The sequence below is a fragment of the Bidens hawaiensis genome, unplaced genomic scaffold (assembly GCF_021521415.1).
Source record: "Bidens hawaiensis isolate Kalapana, Puna unplaced genomic scaffold, B.hawaiensis_p1.1 tig00013078_1, whole genome shotgun sequence".
Lineage (NCBI taxonomy): Eukaryota > Viridiplantae > Streptophyta > Magnoliopsida > Asterales > Asteraceae > Bidens > Bidens hawaiensis.
Genome location: NW_027492103.1, coordinates 163865 through 190751, shown reverse-complemented (window position 1 = coordinate 190751; position 26887 = coordinate 163865). Strand labels below are relative to the sequence as shown.

The 26887-nt window shown below is 37.2% G+C and overlaps 1 protein-coding gene and 1 pseudogene across 1 annotated transcript; one reads left to right on the top strand and one right to left on the bottom strand.

Moving 5' to 3' along the window:
* The first annotated feature begins 18778 nt into the window (after window positions 1–18778).
* LOC143543186 (brassinosteroid-responsive RING protein 1 pseudogene) lies at window positions 18779–19512 on the top strand (annotated as a pseudogene).
* A 3036-nt stretch (window positions 19513–22548) lies between these two features.
* Window positions 22549–25262, bottom strand: LOC143543185 (uncharacterized). The gene is made up of 8 exons (XM_077035556.1): window positions 25088–25262; window positions 24984–25005; window positions 23905–23961; window positions 23738–23819; window positions 23545–23640; window positions 23344–23468; window positions 23021–23039; window positions 22549–22917 (listed from the first exon to the last, which is right to left on the bottom strand). Exons 1-8 carry the CDS (start codon window positions 25191–25193, stop codon window positions 22549–22551), a joined length of 876 nt encoding a protein of 291 aa, XP_076891671.1. The 5' UTR covers window positions 25194–25262.
* Between the last annotated feature and the right edge of the window lie 1625 nt (window positions 25263–26887).

Here is a 26887-nt window from a genome sequence, read left to right as displayed (position 1 = left end):
AGAGATTTCGAGAGAATGCTTGCCTGAAAAGGGGAGTATTCGCCGGAAATCGCTTAAAAGATGAAGAGAAGAGTGAAAGTGTGGATTACAAAGAACCCTCTCCCCCTTTATATACTAATCGCAATTAATGCGATGAATTTAATGCGGAGGAGAGAGAAATCGAAGGTGCAATGAAACTATGACACGTGGCGAAAAGCAAGCTGGCAACAGCTGTTGACAGGACGCATACCATTAATTTCGCGGCCACGCGCCCGAAAAATCGCGCCCACGCGCCTGAAAAAGCGTCTGGAATGACCATGTATTGTCACGTCACCATAACTTCCTGCACGTCCTGACACAGTCAGAAGAAACCGTCGCACGACGTTTCAGATGTTTGGACTGTTCTTATCTTTCCACCAACTCTTCGAATTTCGAAATTCAAAATTCAAAAAGATTCAAAAGTAAGCGGGAAAATACCCCTTACCTTGGCAAACAAGTAACCGTAAGACGGATGCGGGTACAGTTTTAAGGCAAAACCCTTCACATACCTAGCACCCGCAGGGAATTGAAGCCAAGAAAACCTTGGCAAACAAATAACCGTAAGACGGATGCGGGTACAGTGTTAAGGCAAAACCCTTCACATACCTAGCACCCGCAGGGAATTGAAGCCAAGAAAACCTTGGCAAACAAGTAACCGTAAGACGGATGCGGGTACAGTGTTAAGGCAAAACCCTTCACATACCTAGCACCCGCAGGGAATTGAAGCCAAGAAAACCTTGGCAAACAAATAACCGTAAGACGGATGCGGGTACAGTGTTAAGGCAAAACCCTTCACATACCTAGCACCCGCAGGGAATTGAAGCCAAGAAAACCTTGGCAAACAAGTAACCGTAAGACGGATGCGGGTACAGTGTTAAGGCAAAACCCTTCACATACCTAGCACCCGCAGGGAATTGAAGCCAAGAAAACCTTGGTAAACAAGTAACCGTAAGACGGATGCGGGTACAGTGTTAAGGCAAAACCCTTCACATACCTAGCACTCGCAGGGAATTGAAGCCAAGTATACCTCGGCAACCAAGTAATAATAAGAGATCTTGCAAGAATGTTTTCTTTCTTAAAATTATATTATTTCTTTTGACCCGTTTGACCCGTTAAAACTTTAGTTAAAAATGAAACTATTCAAACGAGTCGAAATAGTTTATGACCTTTTAAATTGCTAGATTAATGTCTGTTAATCTTATATAGCTAAGTGTAGTGTTTAAGTAGGTTTTATTCGTTGGGCCCGATTAAGTTTTTTAACTGTTAATTTACATAAATTATTTTTAAAGTTTAAGCGAAAAAAGAAATAAATTGTGGGTGCCCTTGTGTATAATAGTTTTTACATTACTTTTTACAGTTTTTATTTACGTTTTCACAAATTATAAACTCGTTTTGTGCTTAACGGGTTGGTTTTTATTTGCAGAGAAGTTCAGGAAAATTCACAGTATGCGACGATTTCTTGAAGGTGAGAAGGAGATAATAAGGCCCGGAAAACCTAAGCATAGTAGTTGATAAAACTCGAGCATTGAAACCGGGGCATTGGTAAAACGTCACCATTGGTAAAACCCAAGTGTTATGACGGATAGTCGACGTGAATTTATTCGGTTTCGGTTACGTTCGTTATGGTATAAACAATGTTGGTTAAACCGAAAGTAAAAACCCAAAAAATTCATCAAATTAAGTTATAAAAAATAAAACTTTAAATAGACGATTATTTGAACGATAAAACATGGGTGTGACGTTGTCGTGTTGGTAAAACAAAGCTTTGTGGTTCTTGGGTGCTGACATGGTCAGTCGATTTGATAACGTTCGTTACTTTTCGGAACTAAAACTAGAAAAAAAATTTGAGGTGACCAACAGGGTGACATCACTCAATGAAACTCTGGTGTTAGTAAAACCCGAGCATCGTTGAACCCGGGCGTTGAGGCGATGAGGCTACGTGACATCGGTCAGTTGCCATTACATTAGTTGTAGTGCTAGAACTAAAAAAACAAAAAATATAGTGTTAATGAAACCCGAGCATTTTCGGGACGAGACATTAAGGCTATTAGTTTCATAATATCGATCGGTAAAAAAAAATACAATCACAAAGTCAAATTACAGAAATAAAAAAATACAATAAAAAAACTTAAAATTGATTTGCGGATGTCTCGTTTAATCAATATAAATATATATACAGAAAGTGAAAAAAACAATAAAAAGGTTAATTTGCCAAAAAAAAAATAAAAAACTTAAAATTCTTCATTGTGACGCCGACACTCTCTTTTACTTATATTAGATAATAATAATAATAATAATAATAATAATAATAATAATAATAATAACCGTATTGTTTCACCATTATAAAACTTTTTCATGCATGGTTAAATTCCAATTGAATATAAAACATGGCACAAAGCGTACACAAATATTACAATCACCTTTACACAATTATATCACGTTGAATTTAACCTTATAAGTTGAATCTTTGCCACTCTTTCAACGAGAGATTGTTAAAATTTTGAATGATTGTTCATCCATAGGTATCCGAGATCATTAATTAATGTCACTCGCCAACTTGTTAGCAAGAGCCAGTTAATTAATAAACACCATATCATTTCAAGCTTCCACAAGCACCACAATGCAATGAGGCAAATGCCATGGAACGCTTTGGCTTTTTTCTTTGAAGAATCTAGTGAACTTGTATAGTTCCAATACACCCCTCATGCTAAATGCATAAATCGACATGGCCTTGCACCATAACGAAATCACTTTCCACGAGTCATGGAATGCTATACGAGGCAAATAAATGTTCTAACGGTAACAAAAAACTCCCTTGTCGGTTCTGAAGGCAGTCTTGTCCTCGTCTTGTGGTGCCATTTGAATCTGGTGATAGCCCTTGTAGGCATCCAAGAAACATTTGAGCTTGAATGGCGCCACGGAGTCCACCTTTGCGTCGATGTTTGGGAGGGGGTAACAATCTTTTGGGCATGCTTTGTTGAGGTCCTTGAAGTCAATGCACATCCTCCACGACCCGTTACTTTTCTTTACCATCACAGGATTAGCTACCCATGTCTGGTATCGTATCGGGCGGATGATGTTTGCGCGCAGTAGATCCTCAACCTGCTCATTCATGGCCTTCGCCTTCTCATCCCCCATGACTCTCTTCTTTTGAGCAATTGGCTCTACAGACTTGAACGTGTTGAGAGAATGTTGCGCCAGGTCTCGCGGAACCCCAGTCATATCGGAGTGTTGCCACGCGAAGACCGACATATATGCCGTGAGCAATCTTTTCATTCTCAACCTCGTGTCGTCTGATATCGTAGCGCCAATTGTGATTGTTTGCTCCGGGAATTTCGGGTTGAGAATCCATTCCTCTGGCGCGTTGTCTGCCATTGGAAGTTTCATTCTCCCTTCCCGCGGAGTATTTGTCACTGCACACAAATGATCTCGGTATACAAAAGTTACACATGTTGGTGTTGGGAACCCCAACGCGCCGTGCGCTGGCGACGGTATGGCGTTAAATTGGGCAATCGTTCCTCTACCCAAGATCATATTGTGGCAAGAAGTGGTGGGCAAGACCAAGAAGTTGACAACTTCGGCTCGCTTGTGTTTCTCATCCCCCATAGTTAGCTCAAATTGTATTTGACCTAGGGGATGAATGATTTCATTTGAAACACCAGATATTAGTGCATTCACAATTTCAAGCCTTGCTTGGTCTGCCGGATCCAGTTTTCTGAAACATTGCTCATACATGATGTCTGATTCGCTACCAGTGTCCACCAGGACTTTTGACACTTCGTAATGAGCAATGTGTGTAGTGATGACAAGAGGACTGCTGATAGAAGGGCCTCCCCTGATTCTTGGGAAGATTACTTGTTGCTCGCGCCAATCTCCTTGGATTTGCGCGCTTCTCTTTCTTGATGTTTGCCCTTGCCTTCCTCCCTCGGCTACACAGATTCTTTTGAACTTTTTGCTGGCAGAGGCTCCTTCTGGTTGTTCATTTTCTGGTCTTGGGTTTTTCACCAGGTGAGCCAGTTTGCCTGATTTCACATCTTTTTCAATTGCATCCTTCAAGTGATGGCATGCATCAGTGTTGTGTCCTGTGGACTTGTGAAACTCACAGTACTTGCCACTGTTTGATGGTCCCTTGTAGTGTAGTGGCTTGGGGCTTTTGAACTGGACATTCTCAGTGCTCAACATTTGTGAAGGCGTTTTAGTGAGGGGAGTCCATATTCTTGGCAGAGGTCTGTTAGGATCTCTGCCGCCTTCCCTCTTATCACCTTCTCCGCGATTACGAATGTCTTTTTGGGGTTGAGGTGAGCTTGGTTGCGCCTGTTTTTCTGCGGGAGAAAAACTGGTTGGTTGCAACCTGGACCATACTGTGTTCTGTTTGCCCCTTCTTTCGTTGCTGCGCGGTGCCTCTGTTTGATGCCCTCTTTCTCTCGCTCTATCTTGGGCAATTTGCTTTTCATTTCTCGCGAAGACTCGTGATGCTTCCATTAGCTTGGCCCAAGTGGTTGGCATGCCATCTCTGCTTACGAGAGCTCGGCGGAGTTGATCACTGCGCGCAGCCTTGTATAAAGGCCACGCGCAATAGTTGCTCAGTGATACCTCCGATTGCCAGAGACTCCTGATTGAAACGAGTTATGTAGTCTTCAATCGTTTCATCATTCCTGCGCACGCAGTGCATGATGTCATCAGGGTCGCGCGTGTGTCTGCGCTGTTGTACGAAGTGAGCTTGGAACTTTTCAAATAGTTCCTCGAACCCATCGATTTGCTCAGTAGGCAAGCTTTCGAACCAGACACGCGCCGCGCCCGTGAGGCAACGAGCAAACATGTGACACCATGTTGGCATCGTCCAGCTTTCTAGGTTTCCAGTGTTGTAAAAACCTTGTAAGAAATCGTCTGGATCTGTTGTGCCGTCATATTTGCCCAAACCACTTGGCATCTTGGTTTTGTGCTGAATGGGGGCCCTCGCGATGCGCTCAGTGAATTTTGAATGTTTCACCAAGATGGCTGGCCTGTACGGTGTGGTGACGTCCACTTGCCCTCTCACTGGTGGGCTGTATGGTGTGTACAGATCCAGATCGGCTTTGGCTCCAGGCGCCATGTTCACGTGCGCGCGGAGCTGTGAGCCTCCTGCATGAGTATCTCGCGTCTTCCTCATGCTGTGCACTTCTTCATTACTAAACTCAGTGTGTTCAGTGTGAACAGAGTGACCCTCTTCCGGCGCGCGCGCCCTTTTTGTTCCTTGAATGGTTTGCTTGTCAAACGCTAGCCTTTGTGTTAAGTCGGCTAACTTTTTCTGTTTGACCATCTCATTGTACTTGTCCATTAGACGTCGTTGCTCGTTTATGAGCCATTCTTTAGGGTCATTGGTTTCATCTTCTGGACCCATTGGTCCTTTTTGTTTCGCGCCGGTAAGATTTTGGAACGTGAGATCGTCTGGAGGAGTTTCAGTCTGGCCATGAGGAGTTGTGATGAAGGGATGGCTACTGGTGGTGCGCGTAGAATCACGCGGCACCCTCATAAACTGTTGTCCTTCATTAACATCCTCACGCTCAATATCCTCCAGAACTTGATCGACGTTACGAACACCAGAAACCATGGTGAAATTTTTTTTAGAGATCTGATGAGATTTTGTTGCCGTTGTAACAGGTGATGGCGCCAATGAAGAAACGTGGATCGACTCACTGGTAGACGATCAACTTTCCTCGGGTGTGATTATGCTATCTCACCGATGGTTCTCTGGAATCTGGATTCTTCCACCTACAAAATGAACAGCACCGTAAACTTACCCCTCAGAAAGGGACAGAGGGGTCCTCTTTGGGGTAAACCTCCGGTGTGAGAATAAGAATTTGTAGGAGAAGATAATAATATGAGAGTAAGGAAATTGGAGTGTATTGCTTAATATAGCTGAATACTGCGTAATAGGGTGTGTCTCTCCTTGTGGAGTTGATGTGGTATTTATAGTGCTAGGGTTTCCAATGATTGGGCTCAGACCCAATTAGGGCCTTTTTGGCCTCCTCCAATTGCTTTGCGCCACGTGTCCTTGAGACACCTGGTGCTTTTTCATTGGTTATAATCACGTGGTAGCACATGGGTTTTGCTGAGTTGTCCACCTTTCATTGGCAGCTGTCAACATCAGCATATTCTTATTCCTTAAAAAGATACCTTCTGGAAGGTTGTCTGACGTACACAATCAAGGTTGCCCTAATCCTGATTTGGATAAGGACGAGGTTGATTATGTGCATGTGTGATATGCGCCTATCCTGAGGATGCGCGAGGTCTTCTCTTTATTCTCACGCGCAGATGTTTCATGCGCAGATGTGACATGCACAAGCATGTGATATGCGCCACGCGCGGATGCGCCACGCGCAGATGTGATACGCGTGAGCATATGTGATGCGTGAGCATATGTGATGCCTGAGCATGTGATGCATGAGCATATGTGATATGCGTGAGCATACGTGATATGCGCCATGCGCATAGGTTTTGGCTTTGTGCCTTCATAATATCTTGATTTCAAGCCTCTTGTCTATATCTTGTGGGTTGACCCGCCTCGCTCGGTGTTGAGGCGGGTACATACCTCTTCAACTTTGGTCATGCACCGGGCACATTACCAAACCAACGTTAATATTACGTCTAGCCAACTCAACAAATGATGGAAGGCACTCCAACTCCACCCTCCCCGCTAAATTACCAACTTTTATTTTTAAATTGGCCAATTTGATACAAGAAAATGGGACCGCTTGCAAGCCACGAGAAGGCCAAAATAAGAGTACACTTTCAAATAAAACTACTATCAAACAACTTTCTTAGGTACCAAGTTGTTTCACATATAAGAATGAGTCGAAGTTGAACATGATAGCTCACTGAGAATTTGCCCGAACCGTCTAGCTCCCATGATAGAACAATAAAAAGGAATTGATTTTTTTAACATAGTTTTTTTTAATAAATTATTTTTCTATAATCAATAACACTATTTTAACACTATATTTTATGAAAGATTAATTTACATGTAATGATTAATAGATGAGTAAAAGGCCATGAATCTTGCCAACATGTCTTATCATGTCATGGTGGACATGTGTTGTATTCATTTTTATACTTAGGCTGAGGGGTGCGGAGCGCTAGTCAGGGCGCGTGAGGGACTTCGATAGCGCCCCGGGGCGCGAGAGCCACACCACCGGGGCGCGAGAGGGGCGCGAGAGGGGCGCGAGAGCGGAAAACGAGGCAGGCGCCAGGAGGCTCGCGCGCGTGAGTGGCTGTGGGAAATGGGAAAGAGCCGTTGGAAGGCTTTAATAATGAATAAAAATATTTTTTTTTTTTTAACAAAATCATCTATATATATCACAATACATATATCACAATACATATCAAACACAACCATTCTCACATACTACAACCAAAACGAATATCACACACCACACCCAAAACCCAAAATCACCCTATCTTCGAAACCTCTTTTTAAAAACATGTCTGGAAATTGGTACCCAAACCTAGATTCAGATTACCCTTACGACGATTTATGGTCGGCACCGGAACAACCGATGTTTTATTCGGGGTCGCAACAATCATCCGGCTTTCAACCATCCAACATGCAACCGTCTCCTAACTTTGTAGTTCCGGAGACACAAGAACCGGAACCAGAAGGTGAAGCTGCGGGACAAAGAAGACGCGTCCACCGGAAAAAACAACTTGCAACGGACGGGTCGGGTTCGGCTTCGACCGGAAGGGCGAAACGGAAAATCACTCCGTGGTCATCGGATGAGAAGGAAGCCCTGTGTCGGGCTTGGATAGCCATTTCTGAGGATCGGCGTTGCGGTAATTGTTTTAACGTTTTTAAAAATGATTGTAAATAAAAAGTTAAATAAAAAAGTTAAATGGCTTACAAATTTATTTACATAATTTTGCAGCCGACTACCAAAAGAGCAAGGTCTTTTGGACAAAGGTTAGGGAGACGTTCTATTCGCTCGTTGGGAGTACAGAGCGGAATCCCGATATGATTTCGGGTCGGTGGACCGAAATTAGAAAATTTGTCGGCTTGTTTACTAATCTGTTCAACAGGAACGCCGGTCGTATGAGACCAAGTGGCAGTGACGATTTGGCGGTCTATAATTTCACTGTCGAAGAGTGGAAGCAGGAGTGCCTGCGGAGGTATGGGGCGGTGAAGACGTGGGACGGTGTAAAGTTGTGGGAGAGGTTGAGAAGGTGTGCCAAGTGGGTTGAGCTGGTGGCGCCGGACCTTGATGCGGAAGTAGGGCCGAAACGGACTAAAACTAGTTCGTCTGGAGCGTACAGCACAACGGACGGGTCGGATTGCCGGGTTGGATTCGACCTAAACGTTGCGGGGGAGGAAACGTCTTCACCGCCGAGGAGGCGGCCATTGGGAAGGGACGCCAGGGGGAAAAAACCGGCTGAGGGGGAAGCCGTAAACATCAACGATCTTGTTGAATCCCTCAATAAATTCAACAAAACCCTGGAGGTGGTCTCTGTTGACAAAAAGGAAAAAAAAAGAATGAGAGATTTGGACTTCCTTGCAAGAGACTTCAGCCACCTAAATCCGGTCGACCAAATGCTGATGGAAAAACAAAAGGAACGTATCCGGAAGAGGTTGATCGAAGAAGACGAAGCCGAAGAATAAGAATAATGTTAATGTGTTTTTTTAATTTTTTTTAATTAATGTGTTTTTTTAATTTTTTAGTACTTTAATTTTTTTTATATATTAATGTGTTTTTTTAATTAATGTGTGTTTGTTTAAATAATTACTTGTTTTTTTAATAATACGTTTTTTTAATACATTTATAAAAAAATAAAAAAATAAACCGCTCGCGCCCCCTCTCGCGCCCCTCCACACCATGCCCCGGGGCGCTATCACCACTACCAATACCCATCTTATCAAGTTTCTCTCTCTGCCACACGTCACAATATTATTGGATGGCGCCCCCACTCACGCCCCCTCTCGCGCCCCCCCACACCCCTCAGCCTTAGGAAGGAATATTATATTAGCCCCTACGATTAAGGTACCAAATCTCATGTAGGACTATTAACATTGCTGTTTATTTTTATTTTTTTCCCTTAAATCTTGTTAGGTCACGTTGTGTAAGGCCCCGTTCCTGGTAGCCCTACTTTAGCGTCGGATTTACTCATAAACACAGTTCTACAAATCAGAGTTTATTAAAACTTTCGCGGAATATAAAACATCAATCATCTGTTACAAAACATTTAATCTTTATTTTAAAACCATAACATAAAACATCATATTTAAAACATCATTTCTTCTTTCTTCAGATGCCAGCCGTTCAATCCATGCCATGTGTCATCCTCATGCCATCTCGATAAACATGTATACCTGAGTGCATACTAAAAGTCAGCTACGCTGAGTGAGTTCTAGTTAATCAGGCGACACACAATACATACGTATATCATACATACATACATATCCGAAGATACATATCCATACTTAATCAATTACCCTACTACCATACATACATACATATCTACAATCACTAACCTCAGACTACCGAGAGTACGTTCATAGTCCGCCGTCTATACCTGTACTCAAGGTCGTGAACACGTAAAAGGTCCGCAGTCCTTACCTATGTTCACAAATTATGGTACGTGCAAGATCCGCAGTCCTTCCCTATACCATCCTATATTAACAACACGTACAAGGTCCTCAGTCCTTCCCTATGTTGCAATCCTAAACCATAGCACGTACGAGGTCCGCAGTCCTCCCCTATGCTACCATAACACAAATATAGCACGTATAAGATCCACAGTCCTTTACTGTGCTGACACCTATCTACAATACTTATAAGGTCCGCAGTCCTTATCTACGTTGGCGTCTATACCTGCAACACGTATAAGGCCCACTGTCCCTATCTACGTTATAATTATCATCTATATCACGTATAAGGCCCACAGTCTTTAACTACGCCATAACCTGCCAAGTCTATGTCCAACCGAAGTTAGAGGAGTTTGCCGTCCTAACTTGCTACGTCGGACGTAGAACTACCATACCATTCCTGTACCTGCATACACATCTTCACATACACAATTTATAGCATAAAAACACTCTAGGCGTTCTTTACATCATTCATTTAACAACCATACCCCTTGTCGATACGTGCAATATCCGAAGATCGTTCACGCCCCAACAAGTGTTCATTTGTAATTTTCATACATCTTCCATATATAATATTCATACCTTTACTTATAACCTGACCGTGCGCGCAATATCCGAAGATCGTTCACGTACCGACAAGCAATCATTCATATCTATCACATATGGCATACATTTATCACTTAGGATAAATGTATTAACAAACACATCGAGTATGCACACAGCCCCGAAAACATAACAAGGAATGGAGCTAGAAACTCACCTGAACCCGGTTACTTCTTCCGTTAATGGTCACTTCTTTCTTGAGTAGCGCACGATTAACTGTATAACAATTACACGTATCAATTAACTATCACTACCCATATCGTTTTTCTAGTTCAATTATTACCCACAACGAACGGGGGTCCGGGGGCAGCGCCCCTGGCAGTGGGGTTCTAGGGGCGGCAGCCCCTAGCAGGGTCCAAGGGGCAGAGCCCCTGGCTGGGGTTAAGCTACCAGGTCATCTTGGAAAAATTTTATTTTCGTTAACTGTCTTAACGCATTTTGCATTAGGATTTTAAATTATTATTTTAACTCTCCTGTATTTGCGAGCGGTCATAAATGTAAGCGAACATACGTGTAAGCGAACTTAACTTAAGCGAACTTAGCATTGAGCGAACTTATATATGGCGAAGTTATCTCGCCGAACTTGGCTGCAAGCGAAGTTGCTTTGGCGAACATGCTGGCCGGCGAACTTGCTGGCAGGCGAACTTGTCGCAACGAAGTTGCTTTGGCGAACATGCTGGCCGGCGAACTTGCTGGTAGGTGAACTTATCGCAGCGAACTATTGCTGTGCAGGTTCGTTTATCGGTCCAAAACGCACGTTTAGCGACCCTAAATCCCCTTATTATAGTTCGGCCTTAACCACAAGCGTTCCCTTGTCCGTTTGCGGTGCAAACTTGACCCCTTTGTAACATAAAGTATGAGCCTTTAAGGCTAAACGTTTAATACTAGATCCAGGGTTCATTTTAAACGAGTCGTACCTTGTTTGCAGGTCCATTATGTTCGTTTTAGCATCAAGTTTACAACTTTACTTTTCGTTTATCCCCGATCTATTCTCGCTTTAAGTTTCAAGAGTATACGTTAATAGAAATGTAAACTTTAAGATCAAAACATACCTTCGTTTGGACCTCGCTTAGCTTGACCACGATCTTTAAAGCTTGTATCTATTTTGCTTATCAAGGATCTATTAATATTCAACGTGCCCTAGACCTCGGATCTTCTTCTTCTCGGCCGTAAATGTATATGGGGGTTTTGTGTGTGTTTTAAGGTGTGTAGATATTTATGAAAGATGGAAATGATAGTTAGGGTTTTAGGATGGTTTAAGAGGATATTTATATCCTTAAAGCCCGTGGACCTAAGGCCCATTACCCTTTAATCCACCATAGTTAATCCAAGTCCATGATCTTTCTTCATTTAATATTAATTAAATATTAACACTCGTTTTTAAATCATAGGCCTCTTTTATTTATCGTTACAAAATTCGGGATGTTACACGTTGGAAAATTGTTTATTTAGTCCATTTCCACGCAATAATTGGCTTATGAATTATTTACATCATTTTAACTGTTTTTAAATAAAATATGAGTTTGATTACTAAACATAACGAACTGGCTGAAAATTGAAAAAAAATGAATTAAAATAACGAACCAACTGAAAATCGGTTGTTCAAATGGTTTTAGTTATGATTCTAATGATAGTTTATTTGTATGATTCGGTTATGGTTTTTTAATAACTAATTTTTACGATTCAGTTCGGTTAAAGATGCGTATAAATAATCAAATTAAATGAATCGACGTTAAATCAACCTTAAATCATTTTTTAATAACATATTAATTGTGGTTTGTTGTTTTCTTGAAACTAAATACTATATACTATTATAGTATTTTATTGAACCCAAGGCCAGGGGTGTTTGTGTTCAAAATTTAATTCGAATTATAAAAATTCAAAATTCGACTCAATTTGAATTCGTAAGTCCATTATAAAACTACCAAGGCCAATAGTCCCATGGTTTGAGGATGGGAGCAACTTGCATCGCTCACGCAAAATTTGAACTTCTTGAGTCCCCGTGTATTTGGGGCATGATCACTATGAATCACTTTGTTTATTTCCCGTCTAAAACTCATCGAAAGAACTTTTTGCACTCTCAGACAGAAAATAGATAGAGAGAATTAGTCTGTAGAAGAATACATAGACTCAAACAGTTCAAATTTAACAAGAAAAAAGCAAAATGCTCCGTCCCAAACTACGTAGACAAAAATACAATTTACTCTTTTATTTATTTGTAGCAATGTTTTTTTTAATGAGATAAAATTCTTTTAAGGCCATGTAGCAGTAGCCTTTAATTCGTTCACACTTCACATACATGTCTCTTTCTCTTTCTTCATTTTCCAATAAATAAAACAATAAGTCATTTTCTTCTCTATCCTCCTCTTATTTAGACCTCCCACATACCTCTTATTTAAAAGTAGGTATCAAAGAAATGGTTAGATATATATTTGGTACATATAAATAAAACGTACATATTATTTTTTTTAAGGGCGTGTTTAGTTTACAGAATTTAAAAGAAATCGATGGTATTGAAATTTAAATCCTCTCTTTTAGCGTGTTTAGCTCACGTAATTAAATATTATTGGATTTCAACTCCATTTTCAATGTACTGGTTACCAAAGGAATTTAAGAATAAGGTTTTGAAAAGGGATGTGATGTAAATGTTCTAAGAAAATCAGTTCCGAAACCGAAACCAAAACCAAAACCAAAACCGGTTCGACAATTTTTGTTTGGAACTAAACCCGACCCCCGAATTGTAATTAGGTTGGGAACTCAAACGTTGAAACCAGTTTTTGAAAGGCAGAACTTTAATTTAGTTAAAAGAGAAAAAAATAGTTGAATAGTGTTTCGTGTTTGTCTGCTAAAAACATTGTTGGGCTTTTAAAGCCTAGTAAAGTTACGTCTAACTTCTAAGCTCAAGTTTTAAGTTACAATTGGCCTTTTAAAGCTCAATTACTTCATAAATCTATTAACCAAGCCCAATGAACTCATAGATATTTGTTCTCAAAGAAAAAAATACTACTTTTCTAATAAAGGAAAAAATAATTGTGACACGTCTCGTTTTGTGATTAAATCTCATATCTCTTTTTCCTCAAAAACTAAAATATTAATAGACAATGATATATGTCATAAATCAATAATTATTCGTTTTCCTTTTACGCCCTATTTATATTATGTTTATACATTTTTATAAAAATAAATATTAACATATTATGTATGTTACTATATATTTCAAAATACTTGGTGAAATAAAAAAAAATAAACAACAAATCATGTTTGTTAAAGATTGAAAAAAATATAATTTCAAATGTTATCATTAACATGGTCTTTGTTTCACTGAAAGAGGATATTATAGTATCGTGAGATGATTAAGGGGTTGAGTTCCCCATTCAAGTATTCTTTTACTCGCAGTGGTCATCACTTGTTCATTAGGGCATTCATTTGTTCGTTTGAAAAGTGTCGCTTCTGTTTTCACTGAACGAGGCTCGCAACGACTCATGGGCCTTTGTTTTCACTGAACGGGGATATTATGGTCTCGTGGGATGACTAAGGGGTTGATTTCTCCATTAAAGTCTCCATTTACTCGTCGCGGTCATCATATGCTCTTTAGGGCATTCGTTTGTTCGTTTGAAAAAATGTCGTTTCTGTTTTCACTGAACGGGGCTCGTAACGACTCGTGGGCCTTTGTTTTCAGTGATAGGGTATGTTATGGTCTTGTGTGATGATTAAGGGGTTGAGTTCTTTATTCAAGTCTTCATTTACTCGCCACGGTCATCATTTGTTTGTTAGGGCATTTATTTGTTCGTATGAAAAGTGTCGCTTCTGTTTTTATTGAATGAGGCTCGCAACGACTCATGGGTCTTTATTTTCACTGAAAGGGTATATTATGGTCTCGTGGGATGATTAATGGGTTGAGTTCCTCATTCAAGTCTTCATTTACTCGCCGTGGTCATCATTTGTTCGTTAGGTCATTCATTTGTTAGTTTGAAAAGTGTCGCTTCTGTTTTCACTGAACGGGGCTCGCAACGACTCGTGGGCCTTTGTTTTCACTGAACGGGTATGTTATGGTCTCGTGGGATGATTAAGGGGTTGATTTCCCATTCAAGTCCCCATTTACTCGTCGCGGTCATCATTTGTTCGTTAGGGCATTCATTTGTTCGTTTGAAAAGTGTTGCTTCTGTTTTCAAAGAACGTGGCTCGCAACGACTCGTGGGCCTTTGTTTTCAGTTATAGGGTATGTTATGGTTTCGTGGGATGATTAAGGGGTTGAGTTCCCCTTTCAAGTCTTCATTTACTCGACGTGGTTATCATTTGTTCGTTAGGGCATTTATTTGTTCGTTTGAAAAGTGTCGCTTCTGTTTTTATTGAACGGGGCTCGCAACGACTCATGGGCCTTTGTATAAACCGATTAGATTATAAATGGAAGAAAGAGAAAAAAATATATAGAGAGAGATGGGAATGGAAAATGGGTTTGGGGAAGTTTTTAGAAAATGATGTATAAATTAAAGAAATTGTATTTTTTTAGTTATATATCAAAGATGAAGATAAAGAACCTAATAGGAATGTTGTAACACTATAGAAAAAAATTGACTTTTACTTCACATCATTGTATCCACCAAATAGAACTATGATATAATTCAAACAATGAGAACAAAATTAACTAAAAATAAATTAAAGAAAACAAGTATAATAAAAAAAAAGTCAAACCTTGTTTCAAACCAAATATCGCTAAGAAAATCACCGGTGGACCTACACGCAGATAAAAGTGGCAGTTGCCCTCCCCTTGATCGTCCCTCCATTAAAAAATCTTTGGTCGTTAGACGTTACTGAAGGATGAAGGAAATTTGGATCAAAGTTAACAACATATCGAAAAAGAAAGAAAGCATACGCAATAGATTGAAAACATATAATAAAAGGGCATACGTCGAATAACATATTGTCTGCATGCGCTATTATAATCTTACAGTTCCTTATACGACACAAACTAGCTAGTAGTTTTAGACACATTGTTATAATGTCTTGATTAACTATTATAACCACAAATGTACAACAAGAAAGTGTCGTTGGATGGTTAGATGTAATACTATAATGTTAAACACGAGTAGCTAGTTTAGACACATTGTTATAACTACTTTCAACCCACAATTTTAACTATTTCAACGATAAATTGTAAATGTGGCAACTTAGACTTTTTGTTGTATCCAGTTTAAACACATCTTTTTATTAAATAAATCTAAACATTTAAAAAAAAACATTGTATTTCTTTTTTTTTAAATTCATCAATATTATACTTAACTAAAAAATAATAAACGTCTTGATCTTAAGTATATCCTTAACTAAAAAAATCGACAACTCATATAGTTACTACAATTACGCGATTTGTATTTTTGCCGTTCTCATATTCTTTACCTTTACTAACTTTTTTGTGAGTCGTAACCTCTTTCTAAAATACATCCTTTGATGATTGATCTATGTTTGAACCATTCATGTAATTTTTATTTTTTTTATTTTTAGACCATTGTTGGCAAGTTACCTATTGGAAGTTAGTTGAAACGAAAGCTGGAACTTGTAGCAATCAAGGGAGTTCACATCACAAAAAACATACCGTTAATAATGTTCCATAGGCCTCTTTTAGTGAGAACATCAGAAAACATGTTACAAACCGTTATTTATATTCTTAAAATAATCAACTTTTATTTACTAAAGGATTTTAGATTAGGTACTATTAAACAAATATAGAAGTTTCACAAATATGGTTCCAAGAAATGTAAAAGAAGACTTGCAACGATATTTAGATTTAGATTGCTAGTTAATAAATATGATGATAATGTCATTGTATCAAAGCACCAAATGAGGCCATAAGCATTTAATTTTAGGGTAAAAAATAATTAAAATAGCATATTCTACACCTAAAGTTACTTAGAATAATTTTACCCTAATATACATCTATGAAACCATTTTTATACTCGCTATTCAAAAATCTTTTGGCAATATCGACTTAAATACATGTGATAGACTGATAGGTGATCATAGTATGTGTATAGTGATGAATTCATGAATTTTTTTATTCGTTAGTGTCGGAAATTTTTATGTTTGTATGTTTAATTAAGGGGAGTTATTGTTGGGCCGGTATTGAAACACCTTTAGTGGCTTGTGTGGTCATCGAAGTTTCTGTATCAGGTTGAGTCGAGTCTCATGATAATTGATACTTAATCTTGAAAGCATCTTTTTCTTTAAGATAAGTAGAGACAGCATTTATCAATTTTTTGTAATATTGAATAACAAACTAGTATCCGAGTCAAGTTTAAACTTGTAAAATAACTCATGAGTGTCTCGAATAGTCTTATATTACTTTTCTTTCTAATATGACATTTTTTTTACTTTTGTTTTTTTTTTCAAATAAATTGATATGAAATAGTTTAGGGTGTTGTTGGTTTGTCCGCTAGTCTCAAAATAGAAAAAAAAAACAAAAACAAAAAACACTTCGTTGTCATACTCATGTTGTATGCTTCACCATAATAATTGAAACATCTTATAAACACATGTCTTAAACATGACAAAACATAACAAACGTTACGTAATTGATTTTGTTGGTCTTGAAAACTCAATATTTTCTATAACTCTTATGTTACACCGCATTTCATTTGTTTTTTTTAATCATACAATTTTCATTATATTTGAAAGTAAATATATTACATTATATTATCTTAATATTTACCATGTTGAAGAAATTTATAGGACAATTTTTTTTTATTTGGAAAATGACTGAATCACCATTTTAGGTTGCAAATTGCCACCACTTTGCATTGGCCCATCAACTCACTATTTAACTGAAACAAAAAAAACTTAACAATTTTAATGACAAACTAGATGCTTTAAACTTGCGCACTACAGCTAGGATGCGGCGAGAACACAGTCGGTATTGGTTCTGGTCGTGACAGTATTGGTTCATACCATATTAAAAACTTGTGGGGTTATTTGTATGACTTAGTGTAACATGAGATTAGCGTATTAAAAAGTTATGTGGTTAACTGTTAAATATGTAGAACTCAGAATATAATATCTTGTGTGAGCTTTTTATTAACTCCTTTTTAATCTATTTAAACAATTAGACTGTCATTAATAAAATCATCGAAAGTTCTCAACCTGTCGATCAAGGAAAACGAAATAAATAAATTTCCCTAAATGATGTGGTTAAAAGATGAAGATAAGTTCAAGTCATTGTACTTTAAACATGGTCACTTCAATACATTTGAGAACATGTCATTAAAATGTACTCGTAATAGATACTATATGACGTTACCCTTTAGATCATCGTTAAAAATCTTAATATTATATCATTTTTGGTAAATGTACATATGGTCTTTCTTAAAGGCTCATATCTGCTAAATATTATCGTATGGATGAACTTCCCCTCGAATGGCACAAAATAGAACGACTCGTTAGCCTCATAAATGGTGATGTTATCAGGTAATCAAGTCTGAGCGTGATAATAAGCATGTAGATAGTAACTAATTAAGAACGATAATTGAATGCTATTTTTGTGGCTCTTGTGGCATGTTTATAGAATTATTATAGTAGAAGATTATAGTTGTTACTGTCATTAAATGCCTTTAATGTTCATGTCTTTCTTAGTTTGAGATCCACCTTCAGACATTGGTTGTACATGGTATGGCTAAAGGTTACATGGTACATGGGTTATCAATTGTCACAACATAACCAGAATAGCTTGTGCCGCATCATAGGCCTCGTTGATCCATAAAGCCAAAAGGTGGCAGATCGGGCTCGGGTATGCATCTTAGCATCCCGTCCCATATAATTCACTATATTTTTTAGTAGCGTATTCAAATAAGTGGTTTTTAGAGGGAAAGCTACTCAAATTTACATAAACTAATATACGATTTTGATAAAGTTTTTGAAGGTTCATCCGGTCCCTAAGGTGGAAGTCTCGTGAGTCACTAAATATTTTTAGTCGTGACCCTTGTCTTGATACGTGTAACAAATTTAACTTTTTGTTAACTAACTCAGTCTTTTTCTCAGCAAAACTTTAAACAGATCGTTAATATTTAAATATTAAGTTATTCACATTACCTAACATTCTATGCACATGAAATTATAACCTAAAATCTTATGAGACAATAATAACCAAAACATCACATTTATTTAACACATTTAAAAATCAACTTCTGTCACAATAACATACAAGACAAATTAAATTGATTTTTTTAACCATATCACGATATTATATAAGATTGGCAGTATATACAAAATTACAAATAGTATCAACATAACGTGTTATCAATCTTTCAGCCTACGTGGCAGTGGACCAATCACAAAACAATACTTATGAGTAATGGAAAATGAAACCCGAACGCCATAAAAATATATGAAACCTGACATAAATGGGACCGGTAGAACCCGTCCCATTAGGGTTTGGTTGAAATATTTCGTGGGTTTGTTTCTAAAATACCCAGTAAAACGACCCGATTATCCGATAACATTAACTCATTTACCCGATTATATTATTATTATTATTATTATTATTATTATTACTTTCCGATAATTTCCATTTCACCCCCTCATGTTTCACTTTCTTCACTTCCACCCCTTCTTCTTCATCCACTATATATACAACACTTCACCAGTCCACATTTCACGGCACGCAGCCATTAATCTGACCTCAATTCCGTCAAATTCAACCTCAATTGGACCTCAATTCCAACACCCACACATTCAATTTCTATAAACTCAAACCCAATTTGGTAACTCGGGTCAAAATCTTGAACCCATGGGTTTTCCAATCGGGTACACCGAGTTCTTCGTACCCAACATCTTAATCCACGTAATATCACTTCTGGGTTTCATTCGCAACCTCAATTCCGTCATTTTCCGGTTACTGGGTATCGGCGATCTGCTCGACCCGGATACCTCACCCGACCCGACCCGAACTGATCAACCGGGTTCAATCAGTATCCACTCTACTCATCCGTGAGCTTCTTCCGGTGATGAAGTACGAAGATATTAAAGACCCACCGGAGAACTGTGCGGTGTGTTTGTATGAGTTTGTCGCCGGAGATGAGATCCGGCAGCTGGTGAATTGCCGGCATGTGTTTCACCGGAGTTGTTTGGACCGGTGGATGGACCATAGTATGAAGACGTGTCCGTTGTGTCGGACGCCGTTCGTTGGTGATGAGTTGCAGGAGTCGTTTAATGAACGGTTGTGGGCTGCTTCCAGTGTCGGAGATTATTATTACGGCGAGTCTCCGGTGGATAAAATTAAAATATTTGAGTAGTGGTGATGATATTTTATTATATAAATTTGTATAGTGTATGTATAGATTTTAGTAGCAACAAGGAAATGAAAAACAAATCCACTATTTCTTTTACTGTTATTTTTTTAATAGCATTGTGAAATACCCCGGATACCATAAGAGAAGTTAAGGGGTAGCGGGTGATACCATGAAGCCAAGGTAACGATCATTTTGGTGTTGGCAAACAAATTTATATAGTATAATTTTATGTACTTTGAATGCTGCATGTAACGTTTTTTATTTAGTGAGTCCTTGAGAAAATATATCAATAATCAAAATACTGATTTTGATGTTGATGATCTAACTAATCGAGAACGTCAAGGAGAACTCATTACTATGAAAATGGTTTCTCCTACTTTACACGGGGTTTGTAGGATTTGCATCATGCTCCAACGCTCAATTCAATCGACTATGGACTCTTTTATAAGTTTAAACGTATAGAGTTCTTTATAATATCTTTTATATACAACAACAACCGTTCTTTTATATGTGTCGCCTGTATTTTGAAAAATAATAGGAATTTTTATTTAACTAACTGCATGTTCTCGTGAGAGAGAGTTTAAGAAAGTGTTGTTTTAGTCTGATTAAATGTTGTCATGTGACTTTATGAAGCTTTACTCAAATATAGTCATGTAAGTGTGTAGTCATAAGTTTCTCTCAAGGAAAAAAATTGAATAGTTACATGTTTGCGTGGGAGTGGGAGTGGGAGTGAGAGTGAAAGAGTTACAATTTTAATCTAGTTAAATGTGGCATGAAGCTTTGTTCAAATATAGTCATGTAAGTGTCAATTAATAAGTATCTTTTAAGGGGAAAAAACTCAGTTATTAACAAATATGCATTAGCAATTTAGCATGTTAAAATGTAGGTCACTTTAGGAAAATATATGCACTGAAACAAATGATTATGTTAGTGAAATATGTTGCTCTTGTAACACAAATACACCTTATTGTGAACTAGTTAATGTCATCAAGTCCTTTGTTTTACATCCTTCCTTCATACACAAAGCAGGCTCACTAAGTCGTTTTAGTTACACCAGATGACAAATATGATTGATTAAAAACTATCTACAAGCAAACGAATAAATCAGATTCGTTACATTATCAAATATTGGCAAGATGGAGCTTCCAGTGAAAGGAAAGATAGTTAGAGGCAAATCGATCATATATCCTTGAAATTAAAGAAGCGATTTCTTTCATATCATACACGAAGCCAAAACACGAGTCACTAGCACCTCTCAATGTTTAATGTTGCACACAAGAACAAAACGAAAATCCTAATCATTGAAAAAGTTAAAGATACCCACAAAAACCTTTTGGTCTAAAGCAAAAGCATTTTATTTATTTATTGTAATAAAGAAGAGTCGGCCTATGGTTTACTTTTGATGTTCTAAGTTCTAATGTTCTATTTGTTTATTTAATAATATCATTCTAGAAGTGTTGCATTTTGCTTATTCAATTTTTGAAAGAATATAACAAGTAAAGGTAAAAACATTATTTTTTTTGAAAGTGACACATGTTAACGATCCATATATTGGCTTTTATTATTCTAAACTAATGAGTTGATGCTACCATCAATAATCAACTTCCAACTTAATGATATAATCTTAATTTAACATGTGAACACGGGTGGGCCCGGCCCCGCCTTTTTTTACGCCTTAGTGTAAATTTATATGTCCTTGTTCGAAATTTGTATATGTAGTGTAAATTTAGTCGTTTCGATCGAAAATTTGAGTCTACCCCCCTCGCTTGTGAATTTGTTTAATTTATTTTGATCCCCCCTGAGTATCTTAGTCAAAGCTTCGCCACTACATGTGAATGATGATTAAGCATGAATAACTAGCTAAGAAGTAGAATGAGTGAATCAAATAAATAGTTTAATCTTTAAAGATAAAAAAGATAAAAATTAAATAAATTAAATGGTTAATTTGTTGTTAGGATATAATTGTCCGAGTTAGAGATAGAGTTCAAAGTTTATTCATTATGTGTTTAAGTATTAATAGGAATTAGAGTTAGAGTAGAAAACAAGTTACAACTAGTATATATAAATGCGTATATAATCATTGTATTTCATTTGTTTTATGTCCGAGGCTTGATCTCCAACACCAACGCCCTGTCACATTTTCTTTTTCTTCACTTGTAAGTTTATGCCTTCTGTTTTTCTTAATGTTACCATCAAGAATGAGAAAACGAATCCACTGCTATGCAACTAGCTTCATCGTGTCGCATTGAGTAGAGCTGATTTTGTAGAATTTGTTATTTTTGCTTTTCTTTTACATGATTACCCGGTAACTCATATAGTGCCATATACAACAATTATTACATTCGAATTGATTACACGAATTATTCATGTGTTAAAATAATAAACTTTGTAAAGGCTTAGCTATTAGCTATATATTTTTTTCATTAAATGTATCGATTCGGTTATGAGAATAATTTGTTTTCTATAAAAACATGATTATGGCATTGGCTATCCAGACAATCTTTTTGCATACACTTTCTCTCTTACACATACCTCTCTTTAAACAAATATAGGTGTTTTAATAGCATCTTCCAATATAATTATTATTTGTTAAATAATTTTATCTTTTCTTATGTTTATCATCTTATTGACAAATATGTCACTGTAATAACTAGGATATATTATTAGGAATAGTAACAAGTATCAAATATGAAGAAGTTACAACCAATGTCTAGCATCTAATCCCTTGTAACAATCAATATTGATTGTTTTATTCATCAAGAACTCTTAAAACTTTATTTTTAGTCGCCGTGAACGGAAATTTCCCATAGTGTTTGCTCATCGTTAGATATCTCTCACCAAAACACAACTGACGGTGCAGTTCTTCTCTCATCTACAACCACAAACACCCAAAACACGTTAACGATACTAACCAATATCTCTCATACTAAACAAACAACGTTGAATTTGACTAACATGTCACATAAAATTTCAGTATAAGCAGAAATAATCAAGAAAATGTTACCATATTTTCTTGCAGAATAACGACATTGTAACAATTTATTTTTGTTGATTTGGCGGTGGTGGCGGGTGGCCTTGACCATCATGAGGCGGAGGCGGAGGAGGAGGTTGAGAATGATATGCTGGAGAAGGGTACCCTTGATGTGGTGGAGGATACACCACCGGAGGGTACCCTTGATGTTGAGGCGGGTACCCTGCTGGAGGATACATTGGCGGGTATCCTTGAGGTTGTTGAGGATAGCCGGCAGACGAGTACCCTTGACCATAATGTGGTTGACCATATTGCATATGTGGCGGTCCGCCATGATATGACTGGTCAATCCTTGACATTTCTTGGATAGGTGGCACATCCATTGGACGGATTTGAGATTTCCCATCTCTTTTGTCCATTTCAACTTTGTGTTGTGTCTGTTAAATTATTATTACCAAATGTATATAATAAGTTCATACAATTATTTAAAATAATAATAATAATAATGAAAATCCAATAGAGAACAACATATTAGCATACCTGCATGCAACTGCAGACCCTACAAAAGCAAATCACAAGAGTGACAACATTTAGCATATAATGTATAACTTATAACATATTTAAAGCGAAAAACGTACAAATAACTAGAGTAATGTTTCTGAACTATTATTACAGTTATTTTAACTAGAGTAATTGTAACTACTCTACTTATGTTTTGAATCGTAATTACTAGCTAGTTTAAAACTATAGAGTAATAATAATCACTCTGGTTATTTGTAAGTTTAGCAGGTTAATTTCATTTGTATCAAATCCCACGCCTGATTTGTTTTAACCAGATATATAAAAGTTAAAAATCCGCTTACGAGCAAAAAACCAGATCGGCCAAGCAATTCAGCAACTGGGATGCTTCATTGAGCTCTTCACTTCCAACAATGCACGCGATAATGGAGAATATGCACGCGACTTGTTGGAGGCAAACCATGAAGCCCTAAATGCAATATAATCAAGATGGTCAAGATATTGGTCAACTAATAATGCAAAAGACCAAAGAAAGGAAAGATTACAATGATACAGTTATCGCATTTTGTTGTTTGTATGTTAAACTCGTCTTGCAGCATGAATCGTGTGGATGCTACCGAGTTTCCAAAGCAGAAGAACACCTAAAAATTACATAATAAACATAAAATAAAAACAATAGTTAACAAAATGATTATAGTTTATATATTTCTTTTTAAACAGCAATTGTAGTTTATATACCTCTGTGCAAAGGCAAAATGCAGGGCATTTTCGTTCTCCACACTTTCCGCTGCAAGGCATATATCCACCGCAGCATGTGTACCTGTATCAGATGATTAATAATGTTTGATATGAATAATCTCCATAGTTACTGATGTTTGAATGATGGTTAAAAATTAGTAATTTACCTTGACATGTCACCATAGAGGGCTCGCTTACGAAGCATGTACGACGCGCATGGTCCACTGTATAATTGATATGTTTAAGAAATTAGTTGGCTAAAGAAAAGTCTAGCCAAGAATTGTCATCACAAGTATTAACAAATAAGAAGATGAGCATAGAACCATAAGCATTACAAAAACGAGTGTTCATAGTTTGGTTTTGGCTATTTTTGGATCAAGTCGTGAGTCAAATCACTAGTAACGAAAATCAAATCATTGATAATTAAAACCTGACAAAACTAAGTCATTGATCTGACTTCGTTTGGGTTCACGGTTTGGGCTTTATAATAATAAAAAAGAGAAACATAAAATATATGATAACAATAAAGAAATGATAATGATAATGTTTCGATTGTTAAAAATCAAAACCGAACTGTGTCGTATTACTATGTTGTATATTCTTAAAAATAAATTTTAAAAAACCAGCTTACAGTCCAGTTATCAAGTTTTTTCAGGCCAGTTTCGAGTAAGAATTGTAACCAAACCATTCGATACGCTTTGAAAATTCCTAATCCGACCAAGTGAAAATCTTACTCAGTAAATCCAACCAATAGCAAAGCTATGGTAGGGTCTGAGGAGGGTAAGACTTAGACAGCCTTACCACTGCCCCGCAAGAATACAAATGCTGCTTCTAGTGAGAAACCCTCCCCCCCCCCCACCCAGCTCGATAGTTCATCAAGCCTTTGACATAAGGCACATTAACACTCAACCATCAGAACCCTCTGGCTGATTGGTACATGTACCCTTGTCTTTCGGCTATCAACGCCACCACATGATACATGATTAACCTTCCGTCACTTTTAATGTTAGTTTCACGAAATTAGTAAAATAACGTCAAAATTAGTTCAGTATCACTTTTGTCCACCCGATGGCCCACATTTATATATAGTATAGGACTATAGGGACTAAAAAGAAACACTATTAGTTGAAATTCAGTTAGGTTCGGTTAGAACCGTGTTAGGTTAATTTCAAACACATCATACTCGATCTGGATGATAAACATGATAGAATCAAACCGATTGGATATGACGAAGGCGATTAATTACCAGAAGAACGCGAAGCAGCAATCTACAACAACAAACACGTACAATACGAAAAAATTAGAATGGATTTAACCAAAATGAAACAAAATATATTGGATATTAATTACAAGGAGTATCGGCAGCCATGGTGCTGATGAGATCGGTGTGCCATACGTTCCGGTAGCTCTTCCGGTACTTCATTTTGTCCACTTGATCCTGAGCGGCCTTACTCATTGTATCGAGTTGTTATGTTACGTGCACGTACAAATTATCAAACGATCATAAACCAAATCGTATCGTATCGAATCGTTCGATTTGTTACAGTTGATCTATAGAATTGGAAAGGTGTTATTAGCTTCTGATTTCAATTTTTAAGATTGGTTTTGAAAATGGTAATAAATTGGAAATTGTTGATTTGATGAAATTATGAGAATGAAATGAATGCATGAATTTGGAAATTTGGAATTTGCAAAGATGCCCCCGTATTATTCTCGTATTGCAAATTAGTCCTTTGACAATTATAAGTTTTTATACAAGGCTTTCCTAATTTCTTTTTGGTATAACATGGGTAACGGGTGCTAAGTAAAATGAGTTTTAGTCAAATATCTCGTGTTTTAAGCGTATTAAAACCGGTTTTGGTTAAAGTGTCGTATGTTGAAATTAGTCGTATTGGAAGAATAAATACCAAAATAGTTTCACTGGTGATATTTATTTTTATGGTGGCTAGTATTAAAAGAGAAGGTGGCTATTAGAACCAGTGTTGTGAAAAACCCAACTAGATGTCGATTAATCACTAGTCCCCATTCACAATGATTAATTTTGGGCTAATATGTTAGTTAATCGACTGATGGTCAAATCTTGCCAAAATAAGGATTAATCAGACTTAATCGACGTTTTCCGACAAGGTTCCACTAAAAGCAGTGATTTCTAGTAAGATCCTACCTAATTTTCGGCAAAAATGTGTTTGTGTATATATAAAACTGAAAGTTACAAGTAAAAATGTGCTCGTGTATATATATAACTTAAAATTATACATTAAAGTTTGATCCGATTAATCATGCTTATAACAGATTAATCGTCAGTCCTCACTTCACCGTCCGACTAGCAACCAACGATATCTATATCACTAATTAGAACCATTGAAATTATACATTTTTTTTTATGTTTCGTGTTGTATTTAGAAATGAGAATAATGGCTTTGGGCTGGATGTTCGGTTGTGGGCTAAGATTGAAGCTAGTTGGTATCCTCATTATCATTACCATTACCAGCCTTTTTGTTTGCGTTTGAAAATCTGGACCGAGGTTAAAAGACTCGCTCCAATAGTCCAATGGGTTTGTCAGTAAGCAGATGCGGCCTAAGCTCGACTTGTTCATCCGAAATTCCCAATGTAGAAGCTTTAATACGCCATTTACAAAGATTATAACAATAACATTTCCAGCATATAACATAACATATATTTTATAATCATAAAAAATAATATATGTTGGGTAATTCAATAATTTTACCCTACATAACATTTCAACTATGGTTTGTTTATGTTATTTTATGAGAGTTTAGGGGTAGTAATTGTAAGGGAAATTTTGAAATTGTCCATTTTCAAAAGAGAGTTACGAGTATTTCTTCAAATGTCCACCACAATCTACTTAGGATGAGTAAAACACAACCACTAATGAGTATTTTTATTGGCCATTTAGAAGAAGACGTATGACACCAAACTATAAGGGATGAATAATTAAGGAATAGAAAATGCCGAGACGAATTATTTAATGAATAAAATGTGAGGAACAGATAGATCGGGGAAATTAGTAGACACAATTGTTTTCATTTTTACAACTTTTTTACTTTTTCAAATATTATAGTACTAGTTTTTATCCCCTGTATTACGGGGTTGTTTTATATTGTTTGTTTTAATATTTATTTATTTTTT